Source organism: Podarcis gaigeae (genome assembly GCF_964106915.1).
Source record: "Podarcis gaigeae genome assembly, chromosome: 17".
Taxonomy (NCBI): Eukaryota; Metazoa; Chordata; class Lepidosauria; order Squamata; family Lacertidae; genus Podarcis; species Podarcis gaigeae.
The window spans coordinates 7,470,775-7,491,250 of NC_139694.1; the positions used below are offsets into that span (position 1 = coordinate 7,470,775).

The 20,476-nt window shown below is 42.2% G+C and overlaps 2 protein-coding genes across 2 annotated transcripts in view; one reads left to right on the forward strand and one right to left on the reverse strand.

Annotated features, from left to right (window-relative positions):
• ELP1 (elongator acetyltransferase complex subunit 1) overlaps positions 1 to 20,476 on the reverse strand; it is a 192,582-nt gene that overhangs the window by 87,146 nt on the left and 84,960 nt on the right. The gene's annotated exons all lie outside the window — the stretch shown is intronic.
• Positions 3,335 to 20,367, forward strand: SMU1 (SMU1 DNA replication regulator and spliceosomal factor). Its single transcript, XM_083719269.1, has 12 exons — positions 3,335 to 3,478; positions 5,718 to 5,928; positions 9,103 to 9,255; positions 10,382 to 10,492; positions 11,196 to 11,324; positions 13,582 to 13,701; positions 14,965 to 15,081; positions 16,396 to 16,523; positions 16,603 to 16,729; positions 17,499 to 17,666; positions 18,067 to 18,219; positions 19,372 to 20,367. Exons 1-12 carry the CDS (start codon positions 3,453 to 3,455, stop codon positions 19,468 to 19,470), a joined length of 1,542 nt encoding a protein of 513 aa, XP_083575395.1. The 5' UTR covers positions 3,335 to 3,452; the 3' UTR covers positions 19,471 to 20,367.

Genomic DNA, 20,476 nt, shown 5'->3' on the forward strand with positions numbered 1-20,476 from the left:
AGATCAAACTTCTCCATTCTGAAGGAAATCAGTCCTGAGTGCTCACTGGAAGGACAGATCCTGAAGCTGAGGATCCAATACTTTGGCCACCTCATGAGAAGAGAAGACTCCCTGGAAAAGACCCTGATGTTGGGAAAGATGGAGGGCACAAGGAGAAGGGGACGGCAGAGGACGAGATGGTTGGACAGTGTTCTCGAAGCTACAAACATGAGTTTGAGCAAAATGCGGAAGGCAGTGGAAGACAGGAGTGCCTGGCGTGCTCTGGTCCAGGGGGTCACGAAGAGGCAGACACGACTAAACAACAACAACAAAAACAAAGAATCAGCTACTCATGGATCTGGAACAGCTGTTGCTAACCCAAGTGAGAACTCTAAAGGGCCTTTTTCAGCAGTGATTGATTTGCCTGCTACGCCCTCTCCTGGAAAACAGAAACCTTGCACCCATTAGACATGCATCGGTAAACTTCCAGATTATATAGTAGTGTTATGTACTGAGTTGAATAGGATTCAGAATGCAGCAGTCTGATTGGTGCTACAACAATAGGGTTCAGAATGCAGCAGTCTGATTGGTCCTAGAACAATAGGATCCAGAATGCAGCAGTCTGATTGGTCCGCAGGAGCCACCCAATCCAACTCCAGGTGGAAGTGAATTCGCAACCTGATTGGCCTACAGGAGAATCCCGGAATTAGCCAATCATGTGGGGCCCATTGTGTAAATAATGTACATAAAGCAGACATTTCGGGGGAAATTCCATTCCTCACTACTATGAGCTGAATAAAGAGCATGAAATCCACACTCGACTCCGAGTATATTTCAAGCAGGGATGTGTATGTGAAGTTGCTCACATCAAAAAAGTTCGGAAACTTTAGCTAGTCCAGAATGTAGCTGCCCAGTTAACTGTTGCCAGGCATATGGATTATGTTTTACATCAGTATTGAGAAATCTGCCTTGGTTGCCCAACTCTGTTTCCAAGCAAAATTCAAGGTTCTGATTCCCTAACTTTTAACTCCCTATGAAGATTGGGAACAAGGGTACCTTTGAGATCACCTCTTCTCAGAAGGCTTTATATATAACATATGGTTTTCTGTTTTATATATTTCAATAATTTTACAATCATTTTAACATTTCAAAACTTGTCTTCTTTCCCCCCCCCTTTCCTTAAATTTATTTTTTAATATTTTCTGCATATCCAAATTAACTTAATTTGCTCATTTATCAATCTACTTTAAATATATACTCTTATAAAACTGCAGGTTATTACAATAATTCTGCCAATGTTCTTATCTGTTTACAGTTTGTTTGTAAATATTCAATAATTCATTTGCATTCTTTTATTTTTAAAAAAGTTTGTTATCTTGATTTCTTATTTTTCTGGTTAGTTTCATCATTTTTGCATAGTCCATAAGTTTTTGTATCCATTCTTCTTTTGCTGGGACTTATTCTTCTTTCCATTTTTGGGCAAGTACTGTAACATTCTTGCTGCTGTAGTCGCATACATGAATAAATTTCTACAGAGTTTGGGTAGTTCTGTTCCTATAATTCCCAAAAAGAAAGCTTCTGGGTTTTGTTTCGCTTTGACAAACGTTATTTAAAACATATTTTCCAATTCAATTCTCAGAAGGCTTTCTGTACGTTCTGAAATCTGGTGGGACTCCTCCTGCAGTTCCGTATGATTACACCTGATTTGAGGGTCCATTAGATGACAACCTTAAGAACCAAATTGCAAACATCCCATACATTGCTTAAAGTGCAATTTGGGTTGCCACCTCAGCATGACAAAATCGTTTGCAGCATCAACTGGGCAGAAAAAGGACAGTAGAAAGTAGCAGCCACATTTATGCCAAATTTGAGGTTGTCTTTTAGAATGTTGTTTCTTTAGGGAAATCACTCAGAAAGCTAATTTGCTGACAATTTATGATAGGGTTTCTGGACAGGCAAGGATTTGCTTCCAAGACCACACGGATTAGAATCTAATTTAGATTTGGTGGGCGAGAAAGCAAAGCGCAGAGATGTTCTGTGACGTCACTAAGAGATGGGCCAATCGGGTGCAGCTGAAGTGGCTGTTGCCTAGACTAGAGAGAACTCGTGGCAACAGCAACTTTCGTCTCGTGACGTACACGAACGCGGCGACTGCGGAAGAGCGTCGCATATAGGGACCGTCACGTGACCGCAAAAAAAAGAGGCGCGTCGCATTGTTTATACGCATTCTAATCCGTAACGTAGAGATAGAAAAATGGAAGAGTCACACTTTTCAGAGGGAGAGAGGAGATGTAATGGTTTTAGCAAAAATAACAGTCTTGTGGCACCTGAAAGACTGGCCACGTTATTACAGCATACTCTTCCCTGAATCAGAGTTCACTTAGAATAACAGAATCATAGAATTGTAGAACTTGGAAGGGACCCCATCAGTTGCATGAAGTTACACATGGGTGAAGAAAAAATAATAATAATGTTGGAGTCAAATGGCAATGGGATTCAAAAAGTACAGTCGATAATATTTCAGTTATTAGACCTGGCTTAAATGATTGCAAAACGAGCACAGTAATCCTTTAGAGAGGGCTGGGGAAACCCAGCCAGATGGGTGGGGTATAAATAGTAAATTATTATAGATTATTATTATTACTCACTCTTCTACATTCCGGCCCCCACCACAGCTGTGTGTGTATATATTTCCTTTCAATGCAGGATTTCACTTCATCTGATGAAACGGACTCTCTAGGGAAAGCTTTTTTCTTGTTTTCTTTAAGACACCACAAGGATTACCTGTTTCCACAGCAGCAGTTTGCCACAACATAATATCGTACCGATATCGTACCAACATAAAGTACCGATTAAGTTAACGTCTAACCGAAGTATAACCGAGCAGTTCCATGTTGAAATTTCCCTTTATAGTCTGCAGAGGGGTTGCTATACATAAAAGCTCGAAAGCAATTTCCATTGATTGAATACAATGCGTATTTCTTATTTCCACTCTGGAGTTGTGTGGGGGTAGGTAACGTGATGCCCCACATTGGTGTGGCAGGAGCGGATAGCAGGGAAGATTCAAGGGCAATCAAACAAATATCCAAAACATTTCACTGTAGCATAGTATCAGAAACATATTTTTTTTTAAAATTGCAGAATTGGGACTGGCATCTTTTCAAAACGAAAGCAAGGGCATCGAGTGGTACTGGGAACAATCCTAGTTGCGTTTTCCAATGTATTTCTTACCGATGTGGGAGGAGGGGAACCGGCAAATTTTCATTTTGAAAGTGTGGCTGGGGGGGGGGGGTGTAAAGGAACCCGGAATTCCATAAACCTCGGGAGTCTACAGCCATAAGTCTATGAGGGTCGCGATAGGTCGCATGAGGGGGCATGACCCCGGAAGCGGAAGTGGCTGGCCGGAAGTGGCGGCTTTTTGCTGTGCGCCTGGGTTCGGAGTTCTCCAGGTGACGAGGGGCCGTTAGTTCATCATGTCGATCGAAATCGAGTCGTCGGAGTGAGTTCCCTGGCTGGGCTCGGGGAGCGGGCGGCCTTGCTTTCGTGCCTCGGCGCCAGGCCCCTTCCGCGCCCGCGCCTTTGTCCTCTTCCCGCAGACCCATTCCTGGCTCGTGCCCGTCGGGGCCAGCTTAAAACACTCCCGGGTTGCCGAGGAGGGAGCTTTTTCGTAGCTTGGTTGCAGTTGCTGGTACTCGGCGCGGGTGCATTTGCTCTGAGGCCACACACGCAGTCCTGCAGGGGATTCAGTGTTTCCCAACCTTGGGCCTCCAGCTGTTTTGGAACTACAACTCCCATCATCCCTGACTAGCAAGACCAGTGGTCAGGGATGATGGGAATTGTAGTTCAAAAACAGCTGGAGGCCCAAGGTTGGGAAACACTGACTCGTGGTCTCTTAGGGACGCGGGTGCCGCTGTGGTCTAAACCCAGTGCCGGATTTACGTACAGTGGTACCTCGGGTTAAGAACTTAATTCGTTCCGGAGGTCCGTTCTTAACCTGAAACTGTTCTTAACCTGAAGCACCACATTAGCTAATGGGGCCTCCTGCTGCCTCGCTGCCGCTGCACGATTTCTGTTCTCATCCTGAAGCAAAGTTCTTAACCCGAGGTACTATTTCTGGGTTAGCAGAGTCTGTAACCTGAAGCATATGTAACCTGAAGCATATGTAACCCGAGGTACCACTGTAAGCTAAACAAGCTACAGTGGTACCTCGGGTTACAGATGCTTCAGGTTACGTGTGCTTCAGGTTACGTACGCTTCAGGTTACAGACTCCGCTAACCCAGAAATAGTCAGATAAATCGCACTTTGCACATGTGCAGAAGCACTGAATCGCAACCCGCGGGTTGCGAACGCTGCAGGTTGCAAATGTGCATCCCGCACGGATCACATTCGCAAGCCAAGCGTCCACTGTATACTGTATTTCTTCCTGTGTATAACACACCCCCATGTATAAGACAACCCCTATTTTTTGGGACCGCAACCAAAAAAATGGAGGGGGGAAATTGCCCAAAGTTGTTGAGCTTTTTACAAATACAGATACAAAACAAATGGTAACGTATATCCGTATTTCAATTCTTATTTTTTTCTAATTGACTTTCTTCGTCCTCAATGCAGGTCTAATTCCATATTTGGTAAACTGTTTCTTTCTCATTTCCTTTTTCCTAGTTTTCTCTATATTTTATACTTTTACACAATATTTTGTTTTGTAAAAATAACTCAAAGCAAGTCCAGGTATTGATTTTAGGACTCTGCTTTTTTTCTTTAAGATAATCTCTATATTTTCCCCATTCTTTTTGGAATTTTTGTTTAGATTATCTGCTAATTGTATCCATCATTTTGGTCAATTCAAGGTAATCAAATAATTTATCTTGCCACTCTTTTTGTTGGTACTACCTCTTTTTTCAATTTTTTTGCAATTAAGATTCTTGCTGCCGATATTGCATACAGGAATATTCTCTTATTTTCACACAATATTTTGTTTTGTAAAAATAACTCAAAGCAAGTCCAGGTATTGATTTTAGGACTCTGCCTTTTTTCTTTAAGATAATCTCTATATTTTCCCCATTCTTTTTGGAATTTTTGTTTAGATTATCTGCTAATTGTATCCATCATTTTGGTCAATTCAAGGTAATCAAATAATTTATCTTGCCACTCTTTTTGTTGGTACTACCTCTTTTTTCAATTTTTTTGCAATTAAGATTCTTGCTGCCGATATTGCATACAGGAATATTCTCTTATTTTCACTTGCAACATCGGAGTCTAATATGCCCAGCAGGAAAGCATCTGTTTTTAAAAAAATAAAGGTTTGTTTAAACATTTTCTTCAGCTCTTCATATACCATATCCCAGAAGCTCTTAATTTTATTACAGGTCAACCACATGTGTAGCAGCGTCCCCTCTGCTTGATTACACCTCCAACACATTTTGGATTTTGTTTTATACATTTTTAATATTTTGCTAGGTGTTATGTACCATCTATAAAACATCTTTAGAAAATTTTCCTTTATGGCATCGCAAGCCATAAATCTCCAATTCCCATTCCATAATTTCACACAATTATCATTGTGGGGTCTTCTAAGTCCTGAGTGCATCTCTTAGCTTTGAACCAGGATCTGATAAGTTTGGGGAAATGGATTGCTTATACATCGGCTGCTGTATTTCCCCCCTCATTGCTCTGTATATGCCCTAGAGGACTGCATACACATACAAAATTAATTGTTCCTCCTGTTTATTTCGCTCAGTGTTATCCGACTGATTATGCAATACCTGAAGGAGAACAGTCTGCATCGTGCCTTGGCCACTCTACAGGAAGAGACCACAGTGTCACTGAACACAGTGGACAGCATTGAGAGCTTTGTTGCAGATATTAACAGTGGCCATTGGGACACAGTACTGCAGGCAATACAGTCATTAAAACTACCAGACAAAACACTTATTGATCTGTATGAGCAGGTAAGTGCGCTTTCTACAGTAGTATTAGTTCATGTCTGATAGCACCTTTATCATTCACCAGAAAATAATCTCTATCTCTGTAGCTTTGCATTTATAGTTTTATCTCCATGAAGATTTAATGGGTTCCAACTAAGACTAAAATATTAGGTCTGAGAACAGTTGAACCAACTTTTTTCTGATGTTTGCTGTTTTAATTTTTTACATTAATATATTTTGCAAGGAAATACATTGCAAGTTCATTAAAAAGTTAAGCATTTAAAATACATGTATTGAAAAATAACAGTGGCATTAAAAGGCTGTCAGAATAAATAATTATTCACCTGTCTTCTAGAAGTATGGTGGCTCATAAGGGTACTATTTCTCAACCATGCTAGTAATCGTCCTCTCCTACTAAATACCAACCAAACCATAGATGGAGAGTATATCTAGAACTGTTTCCCATCATCACGTGATGCTGAGAATATTATGGCTTCAAATTCTGTTGTTTCCACATCAGTGTCTTTGGTGTCTGTGGTGAAGGGAAGGCATTTTTTTGTACTCTTACCTGTAATTCAAAAAACTAGCCTCATATCATAAATGGAGTCTCATAAAGTGAGACTAGATAGATGCAGGAAGCGGAGACTTCTGGGTTGGCGCGACTGGCTAATGGCGGATTCCCTCCGAGCTCCGGAGGGAATCTGCTTAGCAGGGGATTGGGTCTTGCCGTGCCGGCGACACGGGGACCCTTAAAAACCACAGGTACGGAGCCCGTGGACATGGTGACTCGGCGGGCACCATAAGCGCCCTCCCGACTTGTGAAGGAGCCTTTTTAAAGGCTATGGATCGGGTGCCAGGGAGTGGCGTGGTGCTGTGAGTCCTTTGCTTCCCCTGCTGAGCGAAGCCGCAAGCCATTCTCCGGTCAGCGCTGACTTCTTCCTATCAAATTCGGACTTAAAAGCAAGAACAACAACCCGTGAGTAATTTGAAAATTGGATTACAATATATTTGGTTTTGGATTCGGCACGAACGGGGGAGCCGGAAAAAAAGGAAGTCCGTCTCCCCCCTATTGTAAGCAGTTCAAAGCAAGGCCCTGTCAACTAAGGTCGCGGGAAGAGTTGCTGGGACTGGATAAAGATACAAATTCCACGGATTTAAAAGGATTTAAAAGGACTAAGCTAATGTGCTGGAGGATTGGAGTCTATTTTATTTGAATTAAATACCATTCTTCTCAAGCCCGGGAATAACCCGAGTCAAGAGCCTGCCGAGGATTTATAGAAACCTTTGACAGCTGTTAAACTAGCTGTCAAAGTTGGAAGAATTGAAAGTTGAAACTTTAACCGGTTATATCGTTACAAAATATTGAAAACAAAGAAAGATTGTTACAACTAAATCTGACTTTTGGGTCGGAGGGGAAAAGAACACTAAGTAACCAGAGTCCCTCTAGAGGGGATCCTTGGACATTACAAGAATGGAACTAAAACAGGGAATACAGGAAATACGTGCTGACTTGAAAGAGCTGATCTCTCTCGTGGGAAAGTTGCTAGAGATGAATGAGAAAGGCTTTGTTTTGTCTACGAGCCCCTCAAACCTGAAGTTATCTGAAGACACACCAATTGAATTGGAAAAAGACTCGTTGCTCAAAACACAGGCAGCTGGACAGGAAAAAGAACCAAAGATTGAGGAGGAGGAGATATCTGCCAAGCAGGAGGAGCTGAAAGAAGGGACGGCTGAGATGCTACAGAAGAGAAAAGAGAATTGGAGATTTGTTAAGAAGAATCTTAAATTGACCAAGGTGAAAGTCGGACTAATGGGGACATATAGATTTTGGAAACAGTGTTGGAGCACCACGTGTAAACAAGTAGGATTTAATGGAACAATCATGGTCAGCACCGAGAAAAAGTATCTTCGACCCTGGGTGTTAGGCAAGAGAGACTTCCGAAGAAACCGGCTGAAAGGGACTGAAAGAGACTTGCGTGCTTTGGACGTAAGATCACCAGGCTAAAAAGATGGACCAAATGGACTTTGGATAGGGATGGAAACCGGGGAGGGAAGGGTGGGACTTAACAATCCGAAGGGGGTCTCTTCTTTTTTTTCTTTCTTTTTTCGCTTTAGGAGTATAAAAATTAGGGGTTTCCTTTTTGTTCTGTTTTATTATTAATATTATTATAAAAATGGGGAATCGGTGGAGGGGAAATACTGGCAACCTTAGGAAGGGTATATTATTTTGTTTTTTCTCTTTTCTTTTTTCTCCTTCTTTTCTATACATAGGGCTAAGGTATATATTTTAATAGATGGCTAAGGTACAACAATGAACTAAAGTTTAATTCTACTATAAAAAAATATCTTAATTAAACTAGGGTTAAGTGATTTTAAACAAACTATGTCTTAGGATATTAAGTGGAAAACTTGCTTGAATAAACAATAGAAGATGGAATACAATAAGGGGAGGCGTGGGGAAGTCTTGAAAAGAAGTTATAGAAAATGAGTTTAAAAGGTGGAAACCTTTTTTGCTGTTTTTTTGTCTTTCTTTTTTTTCTTTCTTCTTTGGTCTTTTTTACCTTTCTCTTATTTCTTTTTTTCTTTTTCTTTTTCTGTTCTGTTATTTGTAACCTTTTGAAAAATTTAATAAAGATTATTATAAAAAAAAATAGATAGATTCAGGAAGCATATTAATCTGGTGCTTGATGCGTTCAGGTGGGGTTCAGGGCTGACTCTCTTAGTATCAGTTGACTAATCCTTGTCATAATAAAGGCCAACAGAGCAAGATACGGATTTTGGTCACCGCATTTTTCGCTCCATAAGACGCACCAGACCACAAGACGCACCTAGTTTTTGGAGGAGGGAAACAAGAAAAAAAAATATTCTGAATCTCAGAAGCCAGAACAGCAAGAGGGATCGCTGCGCAGTGAAAGCAGCAATCCCTCTTGTTGTTCTGGCTTCTGGGATAGCCACGCAGCCTGCATTCGCTCCATAAGACGCACACACATTTCCCCTTACTTTTTAGGAGGGAAAAAGTGAGTCTTATAGAGCAAAAAAATACGGTATCTGAACCGCTTCTCCATTTCTGAAACCTGCATACTTAAGCTGCCTGAAACTTTGATCTTCTGTTTGTGCAGCTTGCTCTTATACTGAATATGCGTACCACATTAAACATTAATGCTGCTTACTAATGCTGTTTTTCTTCTGATATTTCAGGTAGTTTTGGAATTGATAGAGCTTCGTGAATTGGGTGCTGCCAGATCTCTCCTGAGACAAACTGACCCAATGATCATGCTAAAGCAAACTCAGCCAGAGCGCTACATCCACCTTGAAAACCTTTTGGCCAGATCCTATTTTGATCCTCGTGAGGTATGCCTATACTAATCAAAAATCTGTTTTTATATACAGTGGTACCTTGGTTCTCAAACTTAATCTGTTCCCGAAGTCCGTTCCAAAACCAAAACGTTCCAAAACCAAGGCACGCTTTCCCATAGAAAGTAATGCAAAATGGATTAATCCGTTCCAGGCACAGGTTAATTCTGTGTCCAGGGCAGCTGTCTACCAGCTCCATCTGGTACGCAGGATGAGACCCTACCTGCCCACAGACTATCTTCCCAGAGTGGTGCATGCTCTGGTTATCTCCGGCTTGGACTATTGAAATGCACTTTACATGGGGCTGCCTTTGAAGGTGACCCGGAAACTACAACTAATCCAGAATGCGCCAGCTAGATTGGTGACTGGGAGTGGCCCCCGAGACCACATAACACCAGTCTTGAAAGACCTACATTAGCTCCCAGTACATTTCCGAGCGCAATTCAAAGTGTTGGTGCTGACCTTTAAAGCCCTAAACGGCCTTAGTCCAGTATACCTGAAGGAGCGTCTCCACCACCATTGTTCTGCATGGACACTGAGGTCCAGCACCGAGGGCCTTCTGCCGGTTCCCTCACTGCGAGAAGTGAAGTTACAGGGAACCAGGCAGAGGGCCTTCTTGGTAGTGGCACCCGCCCTGTGGAACGCCCTCCCATCAGATCTCAAAGAAATAAACAACTATCAGACTTTTAGAAGACATCTGAAGGCAGCCCTGTTTAGGGAAGCTTTTAATACTGGATGAATCATTATATTTTAATATTCTGCTGGAAGCCGCCCAGAGTGGCTAGGGAAACCCAGCCAGATGGGTGGGGTAAAAATAATAAATTATTATTATTATTATTATTATTATTAGGTTGTGGAATTGTGGAGACCTTCTTCCCTTGTGTTTGCTGTGCTCCAAATGATACCTTCCACTCTTTGCTTTTCTGGTCTAAGTTTATGGGAGATGGAAGCAGTACAAATCTCTGCTTTGCCTTAATGAACAAAACAGATTGATACCTGTTGGATAAGTAGCTTTTCTTGATTCCAACTGGGAAGGGTCTTACCTTTTTTTAGAACAGTTGCTCCTACCAGGTTCCTTCAAGCCCTGAAAACTAAACTGAGGTATTCCGTTGTTCTGTGTTAGGCATATCCAGATGGGAGCAGCAAAGAGAAGCGGAGAGCTGCTATTGCCCAAGCCTTGGCCGGTGAAGTCAGTGTTGTGCCTCCATCTCGTCTTATGGCATTGCTGGGACAGGTATTCCCCCCCCCCCCCAGATTTACATTGTATGAAACTGAAAATAGAGATCCTTATTCATGAACTGCTGAAAGGTCCAGTATACCTGAAGGAGCATCTCCACCCCCATCGTTCTGCCCAGACACTGAGAGGGCCTTCTGGCGGTTCCCCCGCTGCGAGAAGCCAGGTTACAGGGAACCAGGCAGAGGGCCTTCGCAGTAGTGGCACCCGCCCTGTGGAACACCCTTCCTTCAGATGTCGAGGAAAGAAACAACTATCTGACTTTTAGACGACATCTGAAGGCAGCCCTGTTTAGGGAAGCTTTTAATGTTTAATAGGTTACTCTATTTTAATATTCTGTTGGAAGCCGCCCAGAGTGGCTGGGGAAACCCAGCCAGATGGGCAGGATATAAATTATTATTATTATTATTATTATTATTATTATACAGTTAAATACAATTTGTTTTAGTAAAACCACAGTCTTCCAGTTCATATTTCAAAAGACTCTTTTCCTGGGATAGATTTAATAAATTAGTCTCAAGAACAAATCTATGTTCACAGACCCTTCGGCAGTGTAGGTGGATGATCATAGTCAAGTTTTTAGCACTAAGGAAAGGTCACAGCTGATGTTTGAGATGCAACTTCCCAGTCTAAGGTATATCAATGTAAGGAATATCATTAAAAAAGTTACCAAGATCTGTGCTTTAATCCTCTGATTTCTCAGGCACTGAAATGGCAACAGCACCAGGGACTCCTACCTCCTGGCATGACAATTGATTTGTTCCGAGGCAAAGCAGCTGTCAAAGATGTTGAAGAGGAAAAGTTCCCCACACAACTGAGTCGGCATATCAAGGTGAGTCCCTAATTACCACTTGTGAGGAATGGGTCAGATTCTTCTTGAATTGTTGGCATCCATCTGTCTCGAGAGACAATGGAGTACGTTTCCAGGGGTGAAGTCAAATGGCTGCCTTAGCATAAAATCATAGAATAGAATCATAGAATCATAGAGTTGGAAGAGACCACAAGGGCCATTGAGTCCAACCCCCTGCCAAGCAGGAAACACCATCAGAGCACTCCTGACATATGGTTGTCAAGCCTCTTCTTAAAGACCTCCAAAGAAGGAGACTCCACCACGCTCCTTGGCAGCAAATTCCACTGTCAAACAGCTCTTACTGTCAGGAAGTTCTTCCTAATGTTTAGGTGGAATCTTCTTTCTTGTAGTTTGGATCCATTGGATCCATTGCTCTGAAGTGCAGCACCGAAGTGACTTCCCCTTGGCACAAGCCTGGAGTTTATTTAAATAACATATCAAGGATACAGTGCAGTCGTACCTTGGTTTTCAAACAGCTTAGTTCTCGAACGTTTTGGCTCCCGAATGCCGCAAACCTGGAAGTGGTTGTTCTGGTTTGCAAACTAATTTTGGAAGCCGAACGTCCGACGGGGCTTCCGCGGCTTCCGATTGGCTGCAGGAGATTCCTGTAGTTACATTCGAGATTGCTGACGGCTCTTGACTTTCAATCCCCTACAAGTGATTAGTTTTGAAATCCTCCTTGCATGCCCGTAAGCTCTGAAAAGCACACTTTCTCTCATTGATGCCAATTTATATATATCTTGTAGATCCTGTTGCATGAAATGCAAAATAGACATATCTTTTCATCTGGCTTTTGAGTCATATTGAACTTGGGCTGGATCTAGACACATTAAAAAAATGCTTCAGGAAAACACTTTATAAACCTCATAATGGTAAAACTCACGTTGCCAAAGACGGATCTCTACATTGCCATCTGCTGCCATAGTGTTATAATGCATTTTAAACGCTTTTTAAAAAACCTAATCTAGCTGAGTCTTTGGTCTGAATACCTGCTATAGTTGAACACACAAGCAAGTTGATGAAACACATTTGTAGCCTTTCTCATTTTTATATTTGTAGCTGATATTGGACCAGAAATCAACTGAGATCACTGGATGAAATAATTATTTTAACTGAAACTGTTTTTAGAATATATAAAAAATAAATTGTCCAGTAGCACCTTAGAGACCAATTAAATTTGTTCTTGGTATAAGCTTTTGTGTGCATGCACGCTTCTTCAGATACATGTACATGAAAACTTATACCAAGAACAAACTTAGTTGGGCTCTAAGGTGCTACTGGACAATTAATTTTTTTATATATATATTTCGACTGTGTCAGACCAACACGACTACCTACCTCTTTTTAGAATGTTTTAACTGTTTCAGTTTTTTTTTTTTTTTCAAGTGACTGTGTTTGCCTCCCTGGGCTACTTTGAGAGGAAAGACAAGATATAAAACAGGTCATTAAACTAAAATGATTAGATTAAGTTAAATTAAAGATGCATTTTTTGACTCACTTGCATACCAGACATGTACACAAGAATGCTAAATGGGTTTGTTATGTTTCTTGCTCAAAATGGCATCCAGTGGTGATTGATTGATTGATTGATTGATTGATTCCTTCCATCCACCTGTAGAGGGAGAATATAAAATTGGATTTTTATGATGAAAGTAACTTTTTCTTTGGCTAGGTTGAAAGCCATGAACCAAAGCATATACATAGTAATTGGGTTCAATCCAGATTTGCCCCTCTGCTAGCGACAAGCCCCCCTGAGATCCAGCAGAGGCTTCCTGCTAGAGAAAGGGGGTCAGACGATCTCCCCCAATTCTCTCTCAAGCACTACCTCTTACTTGTTCCTACTCTCAGAGCAGCTTTTCAGGGCACTGCAGGGAGAAGAAGGAATTGGCAAAAATCACCTCTCTGCTCCATTTCTCCAGCAGGAGCTCTACGCTGCGCAATACAGATCTGTATCCACCCTATTTTAGTTCAGTTTCTGGAAGTTAACACAAATTAGGCTTTCATAAATATTTCATATTAAATTGGTACAAAATCTGTATGCTGCAAGCATTGTGGATACTTTTCCTCAGAAAGAGTTGCGCGTTTTTAAAATATCCACAGAGTTTGAGCACTTACTGTGATGTGAGGGCTGAGGTTTTGTCATTATTTAGTCTAGGATAGTATCCTATTCCAGTGTCGGAGGGTTATTTATATGAAATTGGCATTGCGTGAAATCCTTCTTTTTGTTCCCTTAAAACAGTTTGGCCAGAAGTCTCATGTGGAGTGTGCTCGATTTTCCCCAGACGGTCAGTATCTGGTCACTGGCTCTGTTGATGGGTTCATTGAAGTATGGAACTTCACCACTGGCAAAATCAGGAAGGTAAAACACTGCATGGCCTTTCAAGTGCATTGTTCAGTACATAGTTTGTGTTTTGACAGTAAAGCCCTTAGCTTGCACTCATTTAACTTGTGCACATTCAGATTTAGACAATAAAATAAAACAAGGAAGGGGGGAATGAAGGGTGCAACATTCTGGGGGAAATTACTTTGGCAATCCCACCCACCATTGAACCCAGTGGGCTTTGACTATCTACAATTTTGGCATTAGGAGCGACCCCCAGAACATAAGCCCCACGTAAGTTGTGGGCTTACGGTATTAAATTCAGGTAAATAAGCAACATTTATGATTTGTGTAGTTTCCCCAATGGAACTGGAGTGTAAATAGGAACTCTGAATGCACAGTGCATTTGAATTTTAAAACAATACAGATTTGACACTTGTCAGCATCATTTCCAAGACTGAGCAACTTGTTCAAGGTCCCAGGGCGGTCTGCAGCAATTTGAAATACAACACTAAAAACATTTAAAACATACAATTACAAGAAAAATTGAATCACAAAAAATAGGGTGGGTTCTGAAAATATAGGTCTCAAGTGACAAAGATGTTATGTAGGCTTCCAAACCAAGCGTTTTTGGGAATCCTGCTTTTACCATGTAACACCTAGTGCTAGATTTGGTAGACTAAATCTTGATTTAATTTCATTAAGAAGATGCTAGAGCCTGAATCTCCCCAGATTCAGGCTTCAGCATCTTCTATTATAAAGAACCTCATGTGTAAGACCTAAGAAAGGCTTCTAACTTTGAGCTCCACCGCTAGTCACATTAGTAAGGTAAAGGTAAAGGACCCCTGGACAGTTAAGTCCAGTCAGAAGCGTCTGTGGAGTTGTGGCGGTCATCTCACTTCAGCTAAGGGAGCCGGCGTTTGTCCACAGACAGCTTTCCAGGTCATGTGGCCAGCATGACTGAACCATTTATGACACAACGGGACATTCCAACAGAAGCCGTTTACCTTCCCGCTGCAGCAGTACCTATTTATCTACTTGCACTGGTGTGCTTTCGAACTGCTAGGTTGGCAAAAGCTGGGACAGAGCAACAGGAGCTCACCCCGTTGCGGGGATTTGAACCGCCGACCTTCTGATCAGCAAGCCCAAAAGGCTCAGTAGTTTAGGCCCCAGCGCCATTAGACAGTACTGTTTAGACATGAATAAGTCAGCTCCTTTGGTATGACTCTTGTACGCATTGCTGTTCCCGGTGGCTCTTTTTTCTCCTTCAGTGACTGATCCTTTGTTCATTACTTCATCTAGGATCTGAAGTACCAAGCTCAGGATAACTTTATGATGATGGATGATGCGGTTCTATGCATGTGTTTCAGTAGGGATACAGAAATGCTGGCAACTGGAGCACAGGATGGGAAGATCAAGGTATGCACTTTGGGAATGAGAGGACAGAAAACTGATCCAGAGAGGTGATCTTAAGCCATGTTTCCTAAACTTCTGAGAGCTGAGGTCTGCTTCTTTCTGAATTAAAACAAGATTCACTGTTATACCCAGAAAGTGTAAGACTGGTCTAGCGCAGGGATCAACAAACTAAGGCCTGTGGGCTGGATCAGGCCCAATTGCCTTCAGGATCTGGCCCACGGACTGTCCGTGGATCAGCGTGGGGTTTCTGTTCGTTTGGGCTGCGCCATTCCATCCCCTCCTCTCATACACACTGCGGCGCCGCTACCTCCCTCCCTCCTCCTGGCTTCTCCCCACCCTGCCTAGAGGAGGAAGGCGGCTGGCTGAGCGCCATTTTAAGCTGCCCCTCTCCGGAGCCAGCCCTTTCGCGCCACTCATCTTCCCTTCACCACCCTGGTGCTCCTGTGGGCCAGAGAGCGGAGCGGACGAGCTCCCTCTACCCAGAAGCAGCAGCGATGGCGGTGGCGATGGTGGTGGCAGCCCCAGGGAAGATAAGCGCTGGTGGTGGTGGTGCGGAGGAGGACTACTTGCCCCCCTCGCCTCTTCTTCCAGCCCCACCCTCCCCGGTGCTGCTTCTCTGGCCTGCCACAAGGTCTGAGGGACAGTGGACCGGCCCACAGCTTTAAAAATTTGCCTTCCCCTGGTCTAGTGTCTCTGCAGTCTCTTTCCTGATAGGAAGACTTGTATGTAGGGAGCTGTGCCTCATGAAGGTACATTACAGACAGCTCCCTTGGGGGAGGGTGTCATTCTGCTGCTTCTCTGCATCAAGAATCATCAAACAATTCGATCACAACTGACGGAGAGGCATAGCAGAATTCCTTACCTTCTCACGCGACAGAAGCTGATTTGAAAGGAGGCAAGGCCATAACAGTAACTCATGCAAAAATGTTAGGGCAGCTTCCTCTATGGGCAAGAATTTGGGGTTCACAATAGTCTGTCTGTCTGTTTGTGATTCTCTTGCAGACCAGCGTTTCATTATGCAGTTACAGACCCAGTAAGAACAAATTAAAACATCCAAATCATGCAAGTTCTAACGTATGATAAATTAAAATAGGTGGGATGTATATAAACTAGGGACAGAAACAATTATACAATGAAATTAACAGAATTCCTTTACGAGTCTTGTTATAAGAAAAAGAAAAATCAGCAGGATCTTCTCAAGTTTTTATAATAGTCAATAACAAGAAATTCCAACGAGCCTGAAGTTGGTGGCTTTCCAGGGACTAAATTCCAGAAATAAATTGCACATGATTTTCTATTTCCCTCTCCTCTACCCAGGTTTGGAAGATTCAGAGTGGGCAGTGTCTGAGGCGATTCGAAAGAGCACACAGCAAAGGTGTCACCTGCCTTAGTTTTTCAAAGGACAGCAGTCAGATTCTTAGTGCCTCTTTTGACCAGACAATCAGGTACCTTTCATTTTGCTAAGTTTTGCTATTCAGCCTTACTTGGTTGGGCGACGTTAATATAGCTTTTATTCTGCGGCAGGATTCATGGCTTGAAGTCTGGCAAGACTCTCAAAGAATTTCGTGGTCATTCGTCATTTGTTAACGAAGCCACATTTACACAGGACGGGCATTACATTATCAGCGCATCTTCGGATGGCACTGTGAAGGTAAGATCAGCCTACTGGCCTTTGGTAGTTGTTTATTTTGCTTGCTTAGCTGAAGTGTTTGCTCATTTCACTTTTGTAAAGAGAATTCTCACTAGCTTGGATTACGGAAGTAAAACATGCATTTAATACTTTCTATATCACGTCTTCTCTGCCTGTTGCAGCTTCTTAAAATATTATGAACTAGCATTTCTTTGAAGGGATGCCATAGTTGAAGCCAAACTGTTTTCTAGAAGCATTGTATATACTTGATTAATCTGCTGTTTAGTAGGTTGGTTTTTTGTTTTTTGTTTTGTTTTTTGCTTGTTTTAAATACCAGACTGGACCATCAGTACCAGACCTTCAACACCAATTATGGGCTGGCTTTTAAAAATAAAAAGCAGACCATCATCGTTATTTTAAACTAGTAAAACAAAAAAATCAGTGCAATTCTGAAAAGTTTAATCTGCCACCATGATTCATAATGGCATCCAACTGTATCAAAACACAAAAGTCTGCTCCTTGATTACAGGAGCCACCATGCAAATTTGGTTATATTTTAAGAAGTGTCAACATGCATAGCAAACAAGCAACTTTCCAAAATATATAGTACATTTATATGTCTATGTTTTGAAGGGATGTGGTCCTCACCATATCGTGAAGCATTACTATCATTCTGCAGAACTGGAATTCCATTTCTTGGCATGCTGCCAAGGTGTGACACAACTCTGGAGCTGGGCTTATATATGTTAGGTGACGGTACTGATCTTTTCTCCCTTGTTCTGTTTTCCAGGTTTGGAATATGAAGACTACGGAGTGTTGTAACACTTTCAAATCACTCGGCAGCACAGCTGGGACAGACATCACCGTCAACAGTGTGGTTTTGCTGCCCAAGAATCCGGAACACTTTGTTGTTTGCAACAGATCAAACACAGTTGTCATTATGAACATGCAGGGGCAGGTATGTTATAGGAGGACAATAGGTTTGAAATTACTGGGAACACGTCCTTTTGGATTTGGGAAGAGTCTGTTTCTTTAGTCCAGATTCCTTCACTTCTCCCCTTCTAAATGATTTGTGGGGCCGTTTGTAAGTCATTGTGACTAAATAGGATTCTGGACTCAATAAGTCTGATATTCTGGGCTCCAAAAGTAATAATTGCAAGCCCTGTTCTCATTAGCATTCTCAGCAGTGGTGAAGCAGAGAATATGGGATGGATCCCTGAGGGTTATGCTGCTTCTGTTTTCCCTTAGGTCTAATTAAGTGTTGTTTGATCTATGGGATCCTTCGGTATATTTCAAGCAATTCACTCACCCAACAAATGTGCAGCTGATTTAAATACCAATATATATTGACTTTGTAGATTGTGAGAAGCTTCAGCTCTGGTAAGAGGGAAGGTGGTGACTTTGTCTGCTGTGCCCTTTCTCCACGAGGCGAGTGGATCTACTGTGTGGGTGAAGACTTTGTGCTGTACTGTTTCAGCACAGTGACTGGCAAGCTGGAGAGAACATTGACGGTGAGTAGCAGAGACGGCAGCATGTGCATCTTTGTAAACACCTTATGAAGTGCTGGGTATGACCTGATCCCAGTTTGGAAGTTGTAATTTTACCGCAAGCAGGTGAGACCTTCTGTCTCAAAGGTTTAGTCCCCCTACACTTGATCTTAGCTAAAAGGCTGAGAAACGGTTTGCATAAAGTAACCCGCTCCACTACTTCCGGGTTGCCACAAAGCACAACCCAAAAGCGCTCAATCAACCTCAAACCCATTCAACCCGAGGTATGACTGTATTTGTCACCTCTGAATTGTCCTCTTCTATGGCAAGGATGGGGAATCCCAGGCCTGGAGGCGAAATGCTGCCCTTGAGGCCTCTCTTATGCGGCCCCAGAACTCTCCCCACGCCACACATCCTTCCTAGTCACTCCACTCAACAGCCCTGCTTTGCATCCTCCTTGAGGGCTTTTTCCTGGCTGGAATGCATCCTTGAACTCTGATGGTGCCTGCTGCTTGCCCAGGTGGAAGATGGAGAGAGGGATGTGTATGTACAGTGGTACCTTGGGTTACATACACTTCAGGTTACAGACTCCGCTAACCCAGAAATAGTGCTTAAGGTTAAGAACTTTGCGTCAGGATGAGAACAGAAATCGTGCTCCGGCGGCGCGGTGGCAGCAGGAGGCCCCATTAGCTAAAGTGGTGCTTCAGGTTAAGAACAATACGGACCTCCGGAACGAATTAAGTACTTAACCCAAGGTACCACTGTAATTGTGTGTAGAAACCAGCCTACTGCACAAAGGGAAAATTCCTTTCATTGCTCCACCTCCTCTTGCCTCTGGCCACAGCCACCTCCGGCACGCAGCTCCCACAAGATTGTACAGAAGGGATTGAGAAGCTCTTGCGCTGGAAAAGTTTTCCCACACCTGCCGTCTCTATGGCATCTTTGCTAGGCGGCTTATCCCCTACTTTTCTTCTGCAAAGATGTATACACATGAACTACCTGGCAAACGACTTCCAATAAGCCTGCTTTAGAAGAACATTATCAGGCATATATATTCCTCACTATGAACTGTGCAGGATGTACAAATTATTTCTGGTATGTTAATACTATGTCTTCACCCTTGCAGATTTCGAGTTAAATTCTAGGAAAGATTAATTAACTTTCTTTTACACCCAGGTACACGAAAAGGATGTTATTGGTATTGCTCACCACCCCCACCAGAACTTGATTGCTACCTATAGTGAAGATGGGCTGCTGAAACTCTGGAAACCATAAACTGATTTTTTAATTCCCTCCAGTTCATGGAGATCTTGAATGCAATGGCACAGTGCATTGTGGGGTGGTTTTCAGTTCCTAGGAGGTCCAAAAGTTATCTCAGCTGAATATAAATTTCATATTAAGATGTCCCAATAAATTTGCAATTTATTTATTGCAAATAAATGCAATAAATCCAGTTAGTAGAATATTTGCTAGTTGCTTGCCCCGGTGTAGCACTTTGCTGCAAAGAAAAAAATCCTTTAAGATGTATTTCCTGTTTGTTTTAATTGAATGATTGTTAAATGTAAATATTGTTCTGGCTAAGGCAAAGTGAAGAAAAGCAAACATTTGGTGTTTCTGTGAAATTGATTTCATCCATGTTCTGTCCCAACTATCCCATGGAAATAAGGTGTATTCTACTTAAAACAGACACATTTCTTGCCAAAGCTAAGCTTTTTAAAATTCCATCAGTTTTAATGGACATGTTAAGAAGAGAATACGGTCCATTAACAGGCATGGGGCTTCAAAGCATTTAACTTTGGTTGGGGAGTGGATAAATTTTCTGAACTTCTCAAAAGTAACATTCTTGTGGAGTTTTCTGCTCTGGGTAACACATTTGACTTTATTCTCCTTTTAAAATAAAGCTTTGTCTGGATTAGCTTAGAAAATATAGTTTTTTGCAATGTTCCAAAATATGTGTGAGCTTTAGTCAATCTTGCTTATTGTCCTAGTAAATAAGCCTCATCTAGCTTGTGTCTGGTCTTGATCTTAAGCCACCTTGACTGATGATCAAACTTGTTCAGTAGTCATTTTCTGATTTCTAGACTTGTGTAGCTTTTATTTGGAGCCATTTGTTTGGTGGTACTTTATTTTTTAAGTGTGCCTATTCTACAATAAAGTATTGCTACAAAAGCATCTGCCTTGTGTAGGGGTCTAGCTTTCCTTTTTGAACTTGAGATTCTACTGTAAAAGCTGATTTCCAGCCCTGGGAATGGTCACTGTTGTCAAAACAGCCACTGGCAGT